General features: G+C 39.8%; 2 protein-coding genes across 2 annotated transcripts in view; both read left to right on the top strand.

Moving 5' to 3' along the window:
* The window catches only part of LOC307138417 (uncharacterized protein), a 35,430-nt gene extending 23,498 nt beyond the window's left edge, over positions 1-11,932 (top strand). The window contains exon 3 of the mRNA XM_079836707.1: positions 10,399-11,932. Coding sequence (XP_079692833.1) covers positions 10,399-11,660 — 1,262 coding nt within the window. The 3' untranslated portion in view covers positions 11,661-11,932. The remainder of the gene's footprint in view (positions 1-10,398) is intronic.
* A 7,382-nt stretch (positions 11,933-19,314) lies between these two features.
* LOC307143695 (zinc finger BED domain-containing protein 5-like) lies at positions 19,315-21,899 on the top strand (the record flags this gene model as incomplete). The annotated part of the gene is made up of 2 exons (XM_079845444.1): positions 19,315-20,484; positions 21,423-21,899. The coding sequence occupies 2 exons, from the start codon at positions 19,315-19,317 to the stop codon at positions 21,897-21,899; spliced, it is 1,647 nt and encodes a 548-aa protein (XP_079701570.1).
* Between the last annotated feature and the right edge of the window lie 374 nt (positions 21,900-22,273).

The following is a 22,273-nucleotide window of genomic DNA, read 5'->3' as shown; positions in this document are numbered from 1 at the left end:
TATTTAACGAAGACTTTTTAGGGTAATTTAACAAGGCTATTTAGGCTAATGATTGTATATTTTATATATATATATATATATATATAATTATTTATATTTGTTATTTATATTACATAAATAATTTTTACATATTATATTATATTACATAAATAATTTTTACATATTATATTATATTAGGCATATTTTTACATTTATATATAGGCTATATGCCTATCTCGTGCACGCTTTTGTCTCAGTGGTGCTATTTAACCAAGGCTATTTAATTTAGCAAAGTGTCGCTGCTCACACTACCGTGATTGTATATTACTTATTATTTATATTACTTGTATATTACTTATTATTTATATTACATATTTTTACATATTTATATTAATTTATATATCTTGTGTGCGCTTTTGTCTCAGTGGTTCAAATATTTAACGAAGGCTATTTAATTGAACAAAGTGTCGCACACCACTGTGATTGTAAGCCTGCCAGACGGTTATCTTTTTCGATAGCCTTTTAATGAAATTGGAATTTCAGAATCACATACTTATATTTAATTGCCTACAATAGATTATTTATTGATTAGCTATATTGAATGCAATTTCGCAGGCCCAGCTTATTTGTAGTCAATCTTTCCCAAACAGAGTTAAAACTTACCAGTAGCCTACTAAGGAGTGCTGAGGCAGGTCCAGCTCAGTTTGTTCTTTCTGAAGCCGTTGTTTTTTTGTTTTGTTTTTGACAGCTATGGTAGAAAGTGGTCACCAGCGGTCGACACAAACCCATGGCCCGGGCGGTGCGTTCTTTTTCTGCTTTCATGACTTCTATCTCCCTACCCGCTATTGTCGGCTGCGCAACCACGTGAGATAATTGCGTTAAGCACGTCCAATTAAAAACTGAGGTCCTGCTTATGCGCTTGTATTTTATGCTTTAGTAAAATTAAATTCGAATTATAGGCTACAAGACATTACACAGGTACAAATGGAATGTTATAATGGAACATCTGCTCCAATGCTCCAGATATAGTGGTAATTGCATGTCTTTTTTGTTTTGCTACATCTTAAATTGACATTTAATCATTTAGCAGATACTTTTTTCCAAAGTTACTTACAAATGTGGAGAGCATTAGAAGTAATCAGCCAACAATAGGGTAACAATATACAAGTGCTGTGATCAGACCCGGTTAGTCCTGTACAGTACATGTAGCAAGTTTTTTTGAAGGACATGTAGGATAGTGATTCGCAGGTCAGCTTTTTTTCCAACCCGCGGGTCCCGCTTTTATGAAATGATTTGGCCCGCCCCAGCCAGCACCGCACCACACCAGTGTATCAATTTTAAAACCCGCCCCCCCGCACCGCACCCATTATATAGACATACTAGCCATTGTAATGTAAATGAAAACAGCCTTTATTTCTGAAAGTGCTTGGAAACATCGCCCTGTAAACTGGCAACACCATACGATTATTATGAATATGACTCATAAATCAGGTCATATTAATAACAAGATAATGATAAACATTTTCAACCTTTAATTTTCACCAAAGCAGTGTTTGTATCTAATAGGCTTAACAATTTTTTATTTCAGATTTGTATAGGCAGTTTACAGCCTACGCTACATAACCACTAAACTTTTGTTTTATTTAACACAGAGAAATGTTCATAGCGTGTTTACATTCGCTGTGCAAAAAAAGAATGGCGTCCACTGTACCAGGGTTTAATCTGTTTCGGCTAGACTCCAGAACCCGGCCAACAGCTGAAAGTGTGTTGTGGCTGCCGGTGGTGGGAGCTGCTCGGCGCGCAGCTTTCATGACGTGTCGCCAAAGGCTTGGGGACATCACGCAAGTTACGTTGCTGCGGCTTTCGTATTGTAACCTTATCAAAGAACCTAATAAAATATGAAAATCCATACTCTCAAATATTTAATATAGGCTATAGGGAATTGCAGGCAACATGCATTGATTTTTTTATTTTGTTTTTAATGACCTGCCCCAACCCGCCCTGCAAATAAGTGAAGATTTCTTAACCCGACCCGCGCATCACTAATGTAGGAGTATAGGGGTGCAGAGCCAGTGGTTGTTCTGTAGGCAAACATCAGTGCCTTGTATTTGATGCCAGCGGCAATTTGCAACAGCGCAATTTTACACCGCAAAAAATGCTCTTCTTATTTGGTATTTTTTTAAATCAAGATGCTAAGTAAAAAGACATAAGATATTTTTTTCTTGTTTTCTGGGAAAAACATCAAAGTGAATTTTTGCTTAAAACAAGCTAAATTATCTGCCAATGGGGCAGGGCTCTCAAGTTTTCAACTGAGCTCAGAGTGACATTTTGGCGACGGCGGCAGGGGTTTGGGTGGGGACGGGGTTAGGGTGACCACCATCAAACAAACCAAATGTGGGACGATTACTAAGTTTGTGTGGGACAATGTGGGACATGTTACCAACACTAAAACATAACCTGAAACTGTTGTATAATCTTAAATTCAACATCACTGAGCCCAAAGGCAGCAGGCATCATGCAGATAACTACTTTTGAAACAGTTCTGACCAAGTGCAACTAAAATCCAACTAAAATAAATAATGAAACAAATAAAACAACATTAAATTAGTTAATCTTATATATTAATTCATATATATATATATATATATATATATATATATATATATATATATATATATATATATATATATATATATATATATATATATATATATATATATATATATAGATATATATATAGATATATAGATATATATATAGATATATAGATATATATAAATAAATAAAACATGTTGGGGGGGGATTGTAGTTTATATATATATATATATATATATATATATATATATATATATATATATATATATATATATATATATATATATATATATATATATATATATATTTATATATATATATTTATATATATATAGGCCTATGTACAGAACTATCCATTCGTTTTCTGACAGGGAACGAATCACCGTTCCACATTTTGATTGACAGCCGTCACAACCTACTAGTGACCGTGTTTACTCCTTTCTTTTCAACCATTGGATATGGTTTAAAATACGGCTTTTGTATTTGTGTAAGGCGGGATGTTACTTCTGACGAAGCGCTGTTAAATATAGGTGAAAAACGCATGGTGCCGCAAAAATAATAAATAAAATGCTTTCTTAAAAAGGCAAAAGAACGCATGCATGTTTTCTCAATATGATCATTAAAAATCAACAGACTGCTGAAAATGCTGTGCGGTACAACGCAAAGCGGGACAGGTGGTCACCCTAGACGGGGTTCTGATCTGAAAAATGACAATTTGAACAAATAAAAACATATTTAATTCAGCATTTCTTAGTGTGTGTGTGTGTGTGTGTGTGTGTGTGTGTGTGTGTGTGTGTGTGTGTGTGTGTGTGTGTGTGTGTGAGAGAGAGAGAGAGAGAAATGTGAAAACTTTATATGTGAAAAACATTATATTTTATCCAGACAATGCATAGTAGGCTATTCATTATTGCATGTGTCTATTTCAAAGATGTCAGAGAGGAGGCAAATGGCAAATTAATATTTCAAAATTTGGAATATGTAGTTTTTTCTTTCCTTTTTCTTTTCTTCTGAATCCAAACTAAATCAATTGTCAGAATTAGCTGCTGAAATTCCCATACTCTGGTCAAACTGTTGGCTAACCTATTGGACACATATATTCCCCAGCAAATATGAGATGACTTACTGTCAGGGCTCGACATTAAGCCTGTTCACATGCTTGTCCTTGGGACAAGTAAATCTGTCACTCACTTGGCCGAGTAAAACATTTGCTTGTCCAGAAAAAAAATATATATAAATTTGTGTGTGTTGTAAAAATAATTTATTCTGAAGCAATATAGTATGTAGCTTATTATAGGCCTAGACTACTTGTTCTGAGCAGGTGTTGTCAGTGAACAGGCTGTAAAACTGTTGGCTAAATTACAGACACTCATGAAAAACTGATGCTGATTATCTGGGAAACATTCTCTAACAGCAGTCAAATTGTCATTGTTTGTGTCAATTTGTTGGAACATTAAAACAAGAGATTATGACTTAAAGGTCCCATGGCATGAAATTTTCATTTTATGAGGTATTTCAACATTAATATGAGTTCCCCTAGCCTGAATATTGTCCCCAAGTGGATAGAAATGTTGATCGGTGTAAACCCGAGTTCTGGCTGTCTCTCTCTGCCTTTGAGAAAATGACAGGCCAGACGAGCCAATCCTGAAGTCTCCTGGTTTGACGTCCAAGCAGGAGCGGTTTCCTCCCTTTCCCCCGCCCAGAGAATCTGCCACGCCCATGCAAACACTCGAGATCATTAACGTTACTTGTGAACGAGTGAACACTGGCAGTTTCTCAGTGTTTGGATGTACAAATGAAAACAGAAGTCTTTCTTCAGTTCCTTCTGATCTGTGATCAGTGATTTCTGATGTGTAGCTAATTATTTATTATTCATGCACACGCTGCGGCTTCTCTCTCTCCCGACAGAACGGTGTTTTCGTGTTTTATATCTTGTGAGTCAGTGTTTTTGTACGTCCTTGTCGCGTCTATCTGTTCTAAAATGTGCATACAGTCTTTTCTGTTTAACATCAGCAGTCACATCTTTAGAGATAAACTTCACGCACGCCGAAGCTCGGCCTCCAACATCCCCGACCCCCAGTACTGCATCTGGCCCACAGCGGAGGCACCAAACGCGGCGTGAGATTAAGCAGAAGGAGGGTAAGCGTGAGGGTATCTGGGCTAGCCAGCCTAGCCCCACAATAAACTGGATTACATTCGATTACAGCTGTTGTGTCTTTGTTTGCGCTGTGTAACGTTACTCAATGCGCGTCAATGACGCTATTCATATGATTGGAACATATCTAGAAATAATGCTATACTCAACACTTACTAACTCGTTCATCTCGCTGTAATGGTACATTGCATGTGTTACAAAGTTGGTAGAATAATGATGAAGAGGACTCGGTGTGACTGGGACTCGTGTTTATTCAGAACTCTCAGATACAAACACAATAAACTTGCGCTGACTGACAGCGCTCTCATAACTCAGTAGTTACTATAAATAACTTTGTTAGCAATCGCTTCGTCTCCGTGATGTCCGGTTCGCGAACGAATCATTCTTTTGAATCGGTTCTTTTTAGTGAACCGAACCAGTTCACCAAATCGGACTGAATCGTTCTAAACGGTTCGCGTCTCCAGTCAGCGCTGATCCATAATTTACTAAAGTTACTAACTTTCTGACATGAGTGACAGTCCCTCCGACTAGAAATAGACTAATAACCTAAAGTATATGCTAGTAACTACAACAGTTCACCCTGAACTGAGACATGCTGAGAGAACTGATGAGAAGTGAACTCAGGTCCATCCGTCTCTGGCAGACTCGTGCCTGCTCGTGCCTCGTTAAACCACGCCTCCTCCGCTCATTTAAAATGCAAAGATGTCAGCCAATCACAACAGTGGCCGTTTTTACTGAAGTCTCACAGCAGACACGCCTCTTGAAGCAGGGCATTCAGCCACAGGGCAAACAGCAGTATAGAAAAAATGCCTTTTATTTCTAAATTATGACATTTTATGATGTAAAAATCATACTAATAATATAAGTACACCTCAGAAAACACTATAAAATAATAGAAAAATGCCATGCCATGGGACCTTTAAGGCCTGTTCACACCGGGACGATTTTCGCACGCGTTTATCGCCGACGTTTAACGCCTCGGGACTAAACAATGGGCGCCAATGTGAGTGTTCACACCGACGCGCAAAACGCCAGGCGTAAAAGCGCCATTTTTAAAAAAACGTCTCGGGTTCGTTTTTTTATTTTGACGCGGCGCGTAAAAAACTGTCCGACCAATGAGATTGGCGCTTTTGTTCACGTGCCTGGAGCTGCTGAAGTGACAGTAAAACACGACTTGGTGGCGCTCGAGCACAAAACGGTCTTGCCGAGCACACATTGATACGACGAAGAAGTAGTAAGTAGACAAAGAAGAAGATGAACTGCTAATGCTGCTTGCCAGTTAGCAAAAAGTGTGTGAATGGTTTTGTCCATATACATAATATGTCTATGGTTTTGGCAAGCACGTAAATACTGTCTCTCTTCTCCTTCTGTGTGACAAGCGAGTGTCAGAGGCTTAAAGTGCCGCAGCACCATCTTGTGTACCGGGAGCGCATCGACTGAATGTGCACGTTCACTCGGCGCAGCGCCAGTGAAAATCGCTTGGGTGTGAACACTCAAGACGCGCCGAAAAACGGCACGAAAAACGCTGGCGATAAGCGCGCGCGATATTCGTCCCGGTGTGTACAGGCCTTTACTCTGTGCTCAAAGTGATGCTCAGAGCTCCAGTGGTTTCCTCTGTGAGTGAGGATGATGGTGAACAATTCCAAGATGCCTTTTTTTTCATTGGTTGCTGCATTAAATCTTACCCAGATACATTAGTGCTATTTACTGATTGGTTATTGTGTAGCCTATTTTTTTGTATTGATTGGCTGACAAGTGGCAGGGGAGACGAGCTTTCCTGCCCGGTTCCATAGAGAGAGCGGCGCGCCAGATACATTTCTCACGCAGAAAAACTATTTGTCATATATTTAATATGCCACAGCGCCCATGTGGCATATTAAATATATGATAAATAGTTTTTCTGCTTGGGAAATACAATGTGTGGCGGGAGTGCGTGACAAAAGGCCGAAATGAGTGACTGTCACGCTCAATGCGTGACACTTGAGAGCCCGGATGGGGTAAGAAAAATAATCTAATTTCTGTTAGGGACATAAACAAGAAACACAATTTCAATCAGAAACAAGATTATTTTTCTTACCCACTTGGCAGATAATTTAACTTTTTAGAAATTTAGACTAGAAACAAGACAAAAATACTAAGTAAGAAGAACATTTTTTTGCAATGTATGAGGAGAGGTGTGACGTGCGCTCTTTGGCTCGTTAAAGACTACTCTTGCTGCAGCATTCTGGATGAGTTGCAGAAGTTTGACAGTGATGTTGGAAAGCCTGCCAAGAGAGTTCAGTAGTACAATAGTTCAGTCTAAATAGAAGAGAAGCTTGTACAATGAGTTGTGTAGCATGCTCCGATAGGAAGGACCTGATCCTTCTTAAGTTGTACAGTGGGGAGAACAAGTATTTGATACACTGCCGATTTTGCAGGTTTGTCCACTTATAAAGCATGTAGAGGTCTGTAATTATCATAGGTACACTTCAACTGTGAGAGACGGAATCTAAAAATCCAGAAAATCACATTGTATGATTTTTAAATAATTAATTTGCATTTTATTGCATGACATAAGTATTTGATCACATACCAACCAGTAAGAATTCCAGCTTTCACAAACCTGTTAGTTTTTCTTTAAGAAGCCCTCCTGTTCTCCACTCATTGCCTGTATTAACTGCACTTGTGTGAACTCGTCACCTGTATAAAAGACACCTGTCCACACACTCAATCAAACAGACTCCAACCTCTCCACAATGGCCAAGACCAGAGAGCTGTGTAAGGACATCAGGGATAAAATTGTAGACCTGCACAAGGCTGGGATGGGCTACAGGACAATAAGCAAGCAGCTTGGGGAGAAGGCAACAACTGTTGGCGCAATTATTAGAAAATGGAAGAAGTTGAAGATGACGGTCAATCTCCCTCTGTCTGGGGCTCCATGCAAGATCTCACCTCGTGGGGCATCAATGATCATGAGGAAGGTGAGGGATCAGCCCAGAACTACACGGCAGGACCTGGTCAATGACCTGAAGAGACCTGGGACCACAGTCTCAAAGAAAACCATTAGTAACACACTACGCCGTCATGGATTAAAATCCTGCAGCGCATGCAATGTGCTTAAACCAGCACATGTCCAGGCCCATCTGAAGTTTGCCAATGACCATCTGGATGATCCAGAGGAGGAATGGGAGAAGGTCGAGTGGTCTGTTGAGACAAAAATAGAGCTTTTTTGGTCTAAACTCCACTCGCCATGTTTGAAGGAAGAAAAAGGATTAGTAAAACCCCAAGAACACCATCCCAACCGTGAAGCATGGAGGTGGAAACATCATTCTTAAGGGATGTTTTTCTGCAAAGGGGACAGGACGACTGCACTGTATTAAGGGGAGGATGGATGGGGCAATGTATCGCGAGATCTTGGCCAACAACCTCCTTCCCTCAGTAAGAGCATTGAAGATGGGTCGTGGCTGGGTCTTCTAGCATGACAACGACCCGAAACACACAGCCAGGGCAACTAAGGAGTGGCTTCGTAAGAAGCATCTCAAGGTCCTGGAGTGGCCTAGCCAGTCTCAAAACCTGAACCCAATAGAAAATCTTTGGAGGGAGATGAAGGGCCAGAATCCCTGCTGCAGTGTGTGCAAACCTGGTCAAGAACCACAGGAAATGTAGGATCTCTGTAATTGCAAACAAAGGTTTCTGTACCAAATATTAAAGGGTTAGTTCTTTCCCTCATGTCATTCGACACCCGTAGGTCCTCCGTTCATCTTCGGAACACAAATGAATATATTTGTGTTAAAATCCGATGGCTCAGAAAGGCCTCCATTGCCAGCAATGTAATTTGCACTCACAAGATCCATAAAAGGTACTAAAGACGTCATAAAAAAGTCCATCTCACTACAGTGGTTCTACAATAATTTTATGAAGCGACGAGAATAGTTTTTGTGCGCAAAAAAATCTAAATAACGACTTTATTCAACAGGTGCTTGTCTTCCGACTAGGCCTCTGACGTGAACTCACGAAGCACCACAACGTATGCGCGAGAATAAAGCCGGCGTTCTGACACATGACCCGGAAGAGACTCCTCTGCTTGTACTTGTTTACAAGCAGAGGAAGACGCGCCGTATCTAAGCTTTTGAATTCTACATTGATCATGCTTTAGGTCTTTAGGTAGTGGTCAAAATGGAGCTAAAGTGTGCATTTCCTGGATGCCCAAGAGCCGGCGCTATGTCATATTCTCGCACATGCATCGTGGTGCTTCGTCAGTTCACATCAGAGGCCCAAACGGAAAACAAGGACATGTTGAATAGTCGTTATTTTGATTTTTTTTTTTTTTTCGCACAACAAAATATTCTCGCCACTTAATAAAATTATTGTAGAACCACTGAAGATGGACTTTGTAACAACTCTTTAGTACCTTTTATGGGTCTTGTGAGTGCAAATTACCTTACTGCCAATGGAGGCCTTTCTGAGCCATCGGATTTCAACAAAAATATCTTCATTTGTGTTTGGTCTTTCAGGTGTCGAACAACATGAGTGACAGAATTAAAATTTTTGGGTGAACTAACCCTTTAAGATCTGCTTTTCTGACATATCAAATACTTATGTCATGCAATAAAATGCAAATTAATTACTTAAAAATCATACAATGTGATTTTCTGGATTTGTTTTAGATTCCGTCTCTCACAGTTGAAGAGTTTTAGGCCTGTACACACCGGGACGAATATCGCACGCGCTTATCGCCAGCGTTTTTCGGCGCGTCTTGAGTGTTCACACCCAAGCAATTTTCACTGACATATTATGTTTATGGCCAAAACCATTCACACACTTTTTGCTAACTGGTAAGCAGCATTAGCAGCCCATCTTCTTCTTTGTCTACTTACTACTACTTCGTCGTATCAATGTGTGCTCGGCAAGACCGATTTTGTGCTTGAGCGCCACCAAGTCGTGTTTTACTGTCACTTCAGGAGCTCCAGGCACGTGAACAAAAGCGCGGATCTCACTGGTCGCCCAGTTTTTAACGCGCTGCGTCAAAATAAAAAAACGAACCCGAGGCGGTTTTTTTTTAATTACGCTTTTACGCCTGGCGTTTTACACGTTGGTGTGCACACTCACATTGGCGCCCATTGTTTAGTCACGAGGCGTTAAACGTCGGCGATAAACGCCCCGGTGTGAACAGGCCTTACCTGTGATAAAAATTACAGACCTCTATATGCTTTGAAAGTGGGCAAACCTGCAAAATCTGCAGTCTATCAAATACTTGTTCTCCCCACTGTAAATTGCACAGGAAAGCATACTTATTATAATTCTTATTAATTTATAATAATATTTTTTATAATTACATTTTCATTTCTTAATTTTTAGGTTATATACAAACTGATATATTTTTAAACTGCCAAAATGATGCAGATTTTTGGTCTAACCGCCCAGCAATACTCCTATCATCAATACATCCTTGATCAAACGCCTGCAAAATTCAACCCAACCCCCAGATTTAACTCTAAGTTTTCAGGATTGCTTAAATTAAAGGCAGGCATTTTTCATTAAAGCTTAACTCTGCAAGACAGTGGCCCTCCAGGACCAAAGCTACCCACCCCTGATCCCTAGGATAGGATAGGTTATATACATCATACTACCGTATGCCCTGGTATTGATGCTTTAAATGTCTAAATTGTTTTATGTATGTTTTTTTGCCCTAGACCTCATGGCATTGAAAAAGGCAAGTCATGAACTTGATGAAAGGGAAGAAGAGAGAGACCATTATGATAAACACCATGACTTCATGACTGGAGAAAGATCGACACAGGCTAAAAAAACTTCCTCACAAAAAAGAGACCAAAAGACAGGAACGAAAAGTTATTTCACCTGCCAACAGTCTGGAAAAAGTTTCAGAAATAACAGAGACCTTAATGTTCACATGAGAATTCATACTGGAGAAAAGCCTTACACCTGCCAACAGTGTGGAAAGAGTTTCAGACGTAAACAAAACCTTAAAGCTCACATGAGAATTCACACTGGAGTGAAGCCTTACACCTGCCAACAGTGTGGAAAGAGTTTCACTGATAAACAAAACCTTAAAGTCCACATGAGAATTCACACTGGAGAGAAGCCTTACATCTGCCAACAGTGTGGAAAGAGTTTCAGACATAAACGAAACCTTAAAGTCCACATGAGGATTCACACTGGAGAGAAGCCTTACACCTGCCAACAGTGTGGAATGAGTTTCGGATGTAACGAAAACCTCAACGTTCACATTAGAATTCACACTGGAGAGAACCCTTACATCTGCCAACAGTGTGGAAAGAGTTTCGGACATAATAGAAGCCTTAACAGGCACATGAGACTTCACACTGGAGAGAAGCCTTACACCTGCCAACAGTGTGGAAAGAGTTTCAAACAACAAGGAAACCTTAAAAGCCACATGAGGATTCACACTGGAGAGAAGCCTTACATCTGCCAACAGTGTGGAAAGAGTTTCAGACGGAAAGTAAACTGTAACATTCACATGAGGATTCACACTGGAGAGAAGCCTTATACCTGCCAACAGTGTGGAATGAGTTTCGGATGTAAAGAAAACCTTAACGTTCACATGAGAATTCACACTGGAGAGAACCCTTACATCTGCCAACAGTGTGGAAAGAGTTTCAGACATAAACGAAGCCTTAAAGTCCACATGAGGATTCACACTGGAGAGAAGCCTTTTACCTGCCAACAGTGTGGAATGAGTTTCGGATGTAAAGAAAACCTTAATGTTCACATGAGAATTCACACTGGAGAGAACCCTTACATATGCCAACAGTGCGGAAAGAGTTTCGGACTTAAACGAAGCCTTAACAGGCACATGAGACTTCACACTGGAGAGAAGCCTTACACCTGCCAACAGTGTGGAAAGAGTTTCAGACATAAACGAAACCTTAAAGTCCACATGAGGATTCACACTGGAGGCGATTCGCGCGAGTGATTTACATGTTAAGTCAATGCAGAGACGCGAAATGGCATTCTGCGGTGCGATTCGCGCGAATTGAGCGTTTTGAACGCGCAATTCGCTCAAGTTGAAAAATCTGCACTTTGGCGGATATTCGCGCCGCGTTAACCAATTAGGAGCTTGCTCTAGTAGTGACAACAATGAGGAGAAAATCTGTATATTAATATCTGATTCAGACAATATGATTATCACTCTGATAATTCAAAGTCAGTGCTAGTCGGGTACAACTGTAACGTACAGTTATAGCCTAAAAATAAAAAAGTAATGAAACTTCTCTTTGCCCTCAGCCTAAACGATTTGCCAGGGAACAAATTATAGATCCATGAGACAAAAGATCGTCCGTTACAAGACAAATTATAGCTCGAGACACACCACAGAGACATCAGAGCCAGCGGCAGACATCAGAGCCAGCGGCAGACAGCAGAAGGACTGGCTGAGGAAATTATAAATAAGCCACCGATTTGAGCTTTAAACAACTACATTATCGCCTGAAAAAGTCTTAAAACTACGTTTTGTCACACATTAAAGGAACTGTATGTAAGAAATATATTTCAATTAATCATAAAATCGCCCTGATATGTCACTAGACATTAAGAAATCATGTTAATTTCAAATATTTATATCACTGACAACAGTTGTCTGGCCAGGATATTGTCATTTTAAAAGTGAAGTTGCAGCCCTCAACTGATGTTGATGTTGACATGTTGTGTTTTGGCCTGAAGCGCCACCCTCCACCTATCTACTACCTACTAGTAGTGTTTCGGCATCCGGGTTGCCAGCTCTGCTCTAGTTACCACAGCTGCAGCTACAAACTTTTTGGATAAAAAATAAAACTTTACGAAACCTATAAGACCTCGTTATGAATCAGAAAAACGTTGTGACAATGAATAAACAAAGAACTTGCTGTGTAGGACTCGTCACTTGCCATTGGAAGTTCCCTGTAGCAGCCTACGTTCCTGCTGTATCCTGCAGCTTATCTGGCAACCTCGAGTCAGGGGGAGGGGGAGAGGGGATACACCGCTCTACAGTCATTTGAAAGTGATTGCAGTACCAGTTTTGGCCCCAATCTTACATACATTTCCTTTAACAGTAGATTTTAACAAAAAAAGACGTGTAAACACAGCCCATGTCAGCCATTTCTCAACGAGACGAGCCGGCTGGCAGAAGCCCCTCCCATGACGTGAATTCGCGTCTGTTGTGAGGTGAATGTCACACGCGATTTGCACGAATTTCACGCGCGAATAAAGCGAGTAAACTCAAAATGTTCAAGCGTCCACCTTCGCGCCAATCGCGTCCGGTGTGAACACCACATTATAATGACTGAGACCGGTCAGACACAAATATTTGTTAACAAATGATCCATAATATCCCTCATCCAACTTACAAACAGGAAGAACTAGGTGTCTGGTTACAGGACACATTAAAGGGCTAGTTCACCCAAAAAGGAAAATAATGTCATTTATTACTCACCCCTATGCCGTTCCACACCCGTAAGACCTCCGTTCTTCTTCGGAACACAAATGAAGATATTTGTGTTGAAATCTGAAGGCAGCAATGAAATTTACACTCTAAAGATCCATTAATGTACTAAAAACATATTTAAATCAGTCCATGCGAGTAGAGTAGTACAATATTAATATTATAAAGCCACAAGAATATTTTTTTAAATAAATTAAAATAACGACTTATATAGTGATTGCTGATTTCAAAACACTGCTTCATGAAGCTTCGGAGCGTGTTGAATCAGCGAGTCAAATCATGGTTTGGATGGCGTGTTAAACTGCTGAAATCATGTGACTTTAGCTCTCCAAACCACTGATTCGACTCGCTGATTTGATTCTCTCCGAAGCTTCATGAAGCAGTGTTTTGTAATCAGTTATCAATTAGTTTTTTTTTGGTGCACCAAAAATATTCTAATCAGATTTCAACAAAAATATCTTTATTTGTGTTCCGAAGATGAACCGAGGTCTTACGGGTGTGGAACGGCATGAGGGTGAGTAATAAATGACATTATTTTTATTTTTGGGTGAACTTAAATTTTATAACCCACATGAATTTAGTGAGTTCTATGCTTAATTCTTGTTGAAAAAGACAAATAAACCCTTGAATGTTAGATAGTGTAAGTGTTTAGTCTAGCTAATAAAATCTTGTTTGTGTCACATGTAAAGTTGTTTGTGGTACATGCTTTAAATAGTTCTGTTCAAGTCAAGTCAACTTTATTTATATAGCGCTTTTTACAAGGCAGATTGTTTCAAAACAGCTTCACAGTATTAAACAGGAAAATAATGATGCAGAGAAAACGGTGATGTCATCAGCTCATTTCAATTATTATACAGTGACAATGTGGGCAGATCAGTAATTTAGTTGATATAGTTAATGTAGTTTACTAATCAGATTTATTTGGATATTTAGTTGAAAATGTAGTGTCCCCACCTGCGCAAGCCAAGTCAAAGGCGACAGGGGCAAGGAACCAAAACCCCATCAGGACAGGAGTATAATGGAGAAAAATAAACCTTGGGAGAAACCAGGCTCAATCGGGGTGCCAGTTCTCCTCTGGCCAATTAACAAACAGCGTATGATTTTTTTTCAGGCAACTTTACAGTTCAGGGGTCATATTAGATCAGAATATTCAAAAGATCGGAGGCAACACGGCGGAGACTGGTTTATTGAGGATGATGTATCGATTAAACAATAATTAAATTTAAATATTCGAAAGATTGGAGTCATCACGCCGGAGACGGGTTTACTGAGAATGACATATCGATTAAACAATTAATTAAATTGCAATTTTCGAAAGATCGGAGCCATCAGGCCGGACATGGGTTTATTGTGGATGATATATCCATTAAACAATTATTAAATGGGAATATTCGAATGCCGGAGACGGGTTTATTGAGGATGCCATGTCGATGAGGTAATTTAAGGATCGATCGCCTGCAGTTGATTTCGATATTCTCGGTATTATCAGTTGGCCAGAATTTTGAGACCGCAGTTGACGTGATGGCGAGGTTAGAGCTGCCAGGCAGGAGGTCGAGAGGAAGACCAAAGAGGAGGTTTATGGATGTAGTGAAGAAGGACATGAAGGTAGTCGGTCTGAGAGAAGAGGATGCAGGGGATAGGGCTAGATGGAGGCAGATGATTTGCTGTGGCGACCCCTGAAGGGAACAGCTGAAAGGAAAAGAAGAGTAGACGTGATGGCGTATAACAGCGTTACTCAAAGTGTGGGGCACGCCCCACTGGTGGGGAATAGAGACATGACAGGTGGGGCCCGACAAAAGGGAGGAAATGTGGTCATTTTTGAGCCTATCTTTATTACCCTTTTGAGCGGCCCCACATGTTGGATTTTTATTTCGGTGCACCTGAGATGAGATGAGATGTGCTGCGCTGGTGGAAACAAGAGACCATGACACCGCGACTGTCAAGACGGCTCGCACAGTGTTTAGAGTTGCGCGGGGCTGGCGCTATGCAACGCATCGCCACAAATGAGTAAATGAGTCTGGGAAGGAGCACACGCAGTCAGCGGAGGCTCGCGCTGCGGAGCCAGGCGAAAGTATAAACAAGGCTTAAAGCAAGCCAACACGCAAACTGCCGCAAGTGAAACTGAAAATAGGCAAAAACACAATCATCTTCATTAAAACGAATGAGACTAAATGCTCTTACCAGTGCTTAGGTCGCTCTCTCATATTGTGGTCTTTGATGTTGAAATGAGCTGATATATCCTACCTAATGCAGCTCATATCTGTTTCTTTCGTTGATGTGATGTTTCTCCATTAAATGTGCATATAGCTCAGGCCGGGAACTGAAGATCGGATTTATATTCATTTTGTAGAGATGTGTAAGGTAAGACAAACAGCATGTTTTTTTGTGTGGTTTTTTGTAGCCCATTTTGTTTGTGAGCGCCGTTGCGAGCAGTATCTGCCTCAGCTTGTAAAAAAAATGCCTTTTTTAGGCTAAACGTTTAAATTAACATTGTGATGCTTGAAATGTTTTATATCTATGGGTTTTATTATAAGCAAGAGATGTGATAAAGTGATTTTTATGTTTATTCATTTCTTCAAATGCATTATAGAATTGTTCATAATATTTTCTTTATATTGCTAATATTGTTTGAATGGTTATTTGTGCTTAGGTTAACGAAATGAGTAAGGACGTTATGTGCAGTAATTCATTTTATTATTTTCATTTGACATACCAGCGTGAGGACGTCATCGCACACTTCGGTATGTGGCGCGCGCCCGTGATATGCTCCATTCAGTTTCAATACACTGTTAAAGAAGCAATCACTGCAGCGCTCTCTTTTATTTTATTCTTTATTCTTCTTAACCTTTTTGTACTTCTTCTTCAGGTAAATTAAACACTTCGATCTTGAGGAGTAACACTGTTTAATGCAATACTGATGAGTTGTACGGATTGAAAGTAGTTTATTGTTGTGTAGTGAAAGTGTGCCAGGTGTTTGCATTTCTGAGCACATGGTTAGCATGGATGCCTCGCGATTAGCGCGTTAGCCCGCTATACACTAGAGTAGTGTTTCTCAACGGGGGCGGTACCGCCCCCCAGGGGGCGTTCAGAGCACAACGGGGGGCGTTGGAAGCAAGATTCTTGAAAGGGGGGCGTTCAGGTGTTCCTGGGGGGCGTTCACAAGTTTATACCAAAGATCCTATGCAAAGATCCAGGCAAGACAAAATTAAACATGTATGCTAATTACTAGCAAAATAATGCCTACCACATTATAAAATCTGCCTGTTTAATGCGACATGTAAACTATATAGTTTATTTTGCAATGACTAAAGCGCTCAATCCGGTGGTGGCTAGAATCCAGCGCTGACTGGAATCACGCAGCGGAGGAATGGGAAGTTGACAAGCCATTAAAAAAGTATTGACTTAAGAACCACAATAAATCATGTTCATATTCACTCCGGTGTTGATTTTTAAAATTATTTAAACTAAATTATATTTGTATAAAAGGTAAAACGTTTACATTTTTAGGCATTAATCAATGCAATGCCTAATGCCAAAATGTTTTCTTAAAAACCCTATTCGCATGGGATTTATTGCCCGGTGACCTCTAGTCATTTGTAATAATTGCGGAGGTTGTTTGTGATCTTAATCCAGTGCGAATCTGCCATGTCTGTAATTTATAAAATTACCCCGCGAATGACCTACCATATTACGCCGAACACACCCTGTGATAATATTAGTCCTATGCGATCGCCATCTCTGTGATTTGGCCAGGATTTGGAGGGTCGTATATAACTTTTGCAAGGTTTTTGTTTCCTGTGCGCATTTGTATCCACATTTCGCGAAGAATGAAGGCTGCATTCATAACGCACACCGTTATAAATCCCTGTGCGGCTGTGCACATTATACTTTCACTTTAGAATTAGAGCCAATTTGGGAGCGAATTGCTTGAAAGGTGTGTTCAATATTATTATTAATGAAAAACACAAAAACAGAACAATACAATGACAAGCTCGCTTAAATGGGCGCTTTTACATTTAGCTTTAATCTTCTGCATTCATATTGTCACTTCCTCACTCTTGTGATAAATGAAATCTCCTGCTGCTGGTCTGTGCTCAGTTCAGTTTTTAATTGTAACTTCTGTTCTCTAACTGAACTATTTTTATTACTAGGTTATACAAAATCAAAACGACGGTGGAAAACTGATGTAACCGGTGTAACACCGACTATCGCAACCAGAGGCAAACCAAAATTGCTTATCCCGTGCGAATGCATCCCGTGCGTAATTTCTAAATCACACGAGGTCCCCAGAAATACTAATCCCGTGCGAATAGGGCTAGTTCACCAAGTAGCCTAATTCACTGGTCAGGCATTATTGTTAACTCGCAAGACTGTAAGGAGAAAATGACAGTTTGACACTGTAATAACATTAAGGTAATGTATTAATTCCGCCGTCACATCTGAGCGCAAAACGCTGCTTGGATAGTATCTTATCAAGATAGTTAAAAAAATAATTAATACTACAATAATTTAACGGTTCCTGTGTGTTTATTCTTGCTAGAAGCTTTTGTTATTATTTTACTGACCATGAACACGAATTAATCATGACAAACCAAATTAGTCTTAATTTGTAGGCTATTAATTAGGCTATAGCCTACCATTGATGAAAGCTGATACCAAAGAATTTAGGCCTATCATTATAATATTTATTTTATTCATGAAAAATCATGATTATATAATTTTTTTTTATTATCGAAAGTAGGCCTAAGGTTAATGATTAGAGCCCTGTGAAATCCATTAATAAAAAAAAAAAAATATATATATATATATATATATATATATATATATATATATATATATATATATATATATATATATATATATATATTTATTTATTTATTTATTTATTTATTTATTTATTTATTTATTTATTTTAAATTTTTTTTCAAATTCCACTAATTTTTCCCCCTAATTCCGTCTTAATTTTTCTGGATTCCGTTTTTTGGACTCCATTTTAATGGTTAAATATTTTTTTAGTAATAAAAAAAGCATGTCTAATTAATTTAAATAATGAAACCTATCAATTTTAAAAAAAATACATCTTTAGGGCCTTACGAAATAGCCTGTTTTCCCCCATCCAATTCCGTTTCATTTTTCACATTCTGTTTTCAAATCAAATGAAGACATGAAATATTAATTTAATTTAAATTTTATTCAAATGAAATTAAACAGTTTTTTTGTCAACTTGCTGCACTGAGCTTTATTGATAAAATTAAAACATGGAAGAGAACGTGATAATTCCTTAAAAATTTGCGTTTTGATAATATTTTATTATTAGTATTATTGCATTGAGACTTGTCTAAATTTTACTGTACAACAGTAATATATCTGTCAAATTAAACCGAACTTTTATTTTGACGGGTGGCCGTTTTCTCAAATGAACGGTAAAACGGGAAAAATGTTCAAGAAGTTACTCTCAGAGCGGCTTGAAGATGAAGTTCATGTCAGGCTACAGAGGCTGAAAACACAGCGAGTGCTTCAGTGTGTGTGAGAACCCGCGTAATAAAACCTAAGTGCAAACATTACCGCTTTCATGTCTGTAGGACTATTATAGCCTGAGAGAGCCGGACGTTGATTTGTTGCCCCTACCAGTTTAGAATAGCATATTTTAAAATGGGTAAAGAAAAAAAAAAAACGGGAAAAATATTTTTAAATTCGGTTTTATTAAACTGTTTTAAACATGTGTATAAACAGTCTAATGCAAATTAGATTTATTTTTAAAATAAGCCTACAAATTATTAATTTGTTGTTCATTTTATTTAACATTTTTACATAAAACAAGAATTGAACAACAATTTTAAATGTCTACTCATTTGTCCATTTTAACATGGTTTTTTAAATTTTTTTAAAAAATGTAATAAAAATAGCTGTGAGATTTAGTCACTTATCAGGTCAAAGATCAGTCTACAAACAGTGCATTAGAAAAAACGGTTAGTCCACTTTTGCGCGGCAAATACACCATAATAGAAAATTGAGCAAAATGGCGACGTCGAACAAGAAAAAATGCAGACAGTATTCCCTTGAATACCTCAATTACGGTGTCATACCTTCTCCCACCAATGCGCAGCTTCCGATGTGTTTATTGTGTGAACAAGTTTTTTCAAATGAAGCCATGAAACCTTCACGTCTGAAGGAGCACCTTATGAAGATTCACCCAGACAAGGCAGATAAGGACCGTCCGTTCTTCCAGGCCTTAAAGGACAAACACGGTAGAAGAACCATCAGCAGTCTCTTCTCAAAGAATATCAGGCAAAATGATAGTGGGCTAATAGCATCGTATAACATCTCCCTGCTGATCGCCAAATGTGGACACCCATTCACAATTGGGGAAAAGTTGGTGCTTCCTGCCATTAAAGAGGTAATTTCTACCGTGATGGAGCGCGATCCCACACAGGTGCTGAAATCCATCCCACTCAGCAATGACACCGTGGCACGCAGGATAAATGAAATGGGCGCAGATACAGAGGAGCAGTTATGTGCCATCCTGCGGGACTCTCCATTCAGCCTTCAGCTGGACGAGACAACCACCGCTGACAACAACGCTCTGCTGATGGCCTATGTCCGTTATAGGGCCACAAACAGTCACGAGATGGCTGAGGAATTTCTGTTTTCCAAGTATCTGGAAACCGACACCAAGGGCCAGACCATTTTTAACACGCTTTCTGCATATCTACAGGAGAAATCAATTCCAATCTCTAACATCCTCGCATGTGCCACTGATGGTGCCCCCGCTATGGTTGGCAGGTACCGTGGGTTCACCGCTCTGCTGAAGGAACAGGTGCCGCATATCCTCACAGTCCACTGTGTTTTGCACCGCCACAACCTTGTGGCCAAATGCACCAATCCAGTTCTCCATGAGTCTCTCAATATTGCAGTCAAAGCAATAAATAAAATAAAAGCCCATGCCCTGAATAACAGACTGTTCCGACAGCTGTGTCATGAAAATGATGAGACTTTTGAGCGGCTTCTTCTCCATACTGATGTCCGCTGGCTCTCAAAGGGAAACTGCCTTGCTCGTTTTTGTGAGCTGTTCGACAGCATCGTCGAGTTCCTGGAGGAGATTGATGGAGCTCTCGGGGAAAAGGTGTCATCCAGCCGCTGCAACATCATGTACCTCGCAGACTTTTTTGATAAAATGAACGATGTCACGTTAAAGCTCCAAGGAAACGACATCACGCTGGTCAAATCCAAGGCGGTTATCCACAGTCTCACCTCCAGGCTAGATCTCTACAGGCAGAGTATAGGCAGGAAGCAGTTTGCTCATTTCCCACAGCTGGCCATGGTGATTTTTTTTTTCTTTCAGAAAGATATAACAGGCCCACTATTAGCTATAATTAGCCTAATATATTTTATTTCCATTAATACCATATAATTGTAATGAATAGGCTATTATATCGAGTGATTATATTGAGTCTGAAAATACAGACCAGAGTCCTGCACGGGTCTGATTTTGTAAATCCGCTCCCGCCCGTACCCGCAGTGCTTAAAACCGCATCCGACCCGTTTTCCAACAACAGCACTAAATAAAATCCGCACCCGACCCGACCCGCTCCCGCAATAAAATCAGTTTAGCATATCACATTATAGACACACTTACAAAAATGTTTATTTCCAGCATACAGAAGTTATTACACGACCATTAACACAAGGACAACTTCAGCTGGGACATTCTAAAACGCTTAACGTGGCTTAATGTGTGTGTGTTATTAAGAGACCAAACTCAGGAAACATAAAAATACTGTTCGATAGAACTGCTTGTGCTTGGTTTGTTACCACAGTTATCTGCGTGTTTAACTCAGCGATGAAGTTCCACCTTTGCGGCTCCTCATGATCCATCTCGACGACTGCACACAGTGCAGGCAGATCGCACGCGCGGTTGTGATACTTCTGGGAGGGCGCGCGCTCCGGTGTTTAAAAAACCGGTGTTTAGACCCGTGTTTCTCCCTTGTCCGACCCGACCCGCACCCGTATCCGACACAGTAGGATGTTTTTCACCCCTTTCAGCAATATTCGCGGGTCACCCGTCGGGTATCCGCACCCGTGCATGACTCTGATACAGACAAAGTCTAGTAGGCTAGGCTACGCATTGCCTTATAAATATAAATAAACATTTTAGTTGAATAATAAGTAATAAAACAACGAATTCAAATAAAAAAAAAAGTCTAAAACTATTCATGGAGATAAAAGAACAATTTAACTGTAAAATAATACTCATTACAGGTGTCCGAGGCTCTTACCGATGACCTCCTCATAGTTTACACTGACCACCTGAGGATGGTTAAGGACGACATGGAGATCCGCTTCAGGGACCTCCTTAACCTTGATGTTCCCAGTTGGGTTGTGCAGCCCTTTCAAGTGGATGTGATCGATTGCGAGCCCGCCATTCAGGAGCATCTTGTCGACATCCAGTGCGATGACGAAGCCCAGGCTATTTTTCGCGCCTCTGGCTGGTGCAGCATGTGGCTCAAATATGCCCAGCGGTATCCGGCTCTCTGGCAAAAGATAAAGCTGCTGATTCTTGCTTTTCCAACAACATATCTCGTTGAGCAGGGATTCAGCCAGGTCATCCACATTCAGTCTAAGTACCGCAATCGCTTGGACTTGCCTGAATCAGGAGCACTACGGCTGAAACTAACGTCTCTGCAACCTGCCGTAAAGAAATTAGCAGAAAAACATCAAGCACAGGGCTCACACTAATTTTCGCATCAATTTAGCTAATTCGAAAGTTCAAATGTGCTAAGAATGTTTCTTGTTTGCTGACTGGCTGTTTGCAGTACAGCTGCTGTTAATTAAATTTTGAATGTCAAATTTGTAACCGTTGCATTTTTTGGCTGCTCCTTGCTGATTGGCTGCTATTTGCTATAAGCCACATAATCAATGTCAAATTTGTAACCGTTACATTTCATTAACACTGATATATACTGATTTATAATTTGAACCTCCGATTACTTTTTTGCACTCTGGGAAATTAGCCTATAATAATATTCCCACTGTCTATTAGCGAGTTCTAGCCTACTGCTTTACGGATTCCGGGCTTTCTCTGTCCGTGCAATATGCACATATATAGGTAA

This window comes from Gobio gobio, assembly GCF_949357685.1.
Source record: "Gobio gobio genome assembly, chromosome: 1".
Taxonomy (NCBI): domain Eukaryota; kingdom Metazoa; phylum Chordata; class Actinopteri; order Cypriniformes; family Gobionidae; genus Gobio; species Gobio gobio.
Note: the sequence above shows the minus strand (reverse complement) of the source record. Positions and strands in the feature narration are given on the sequence as shown.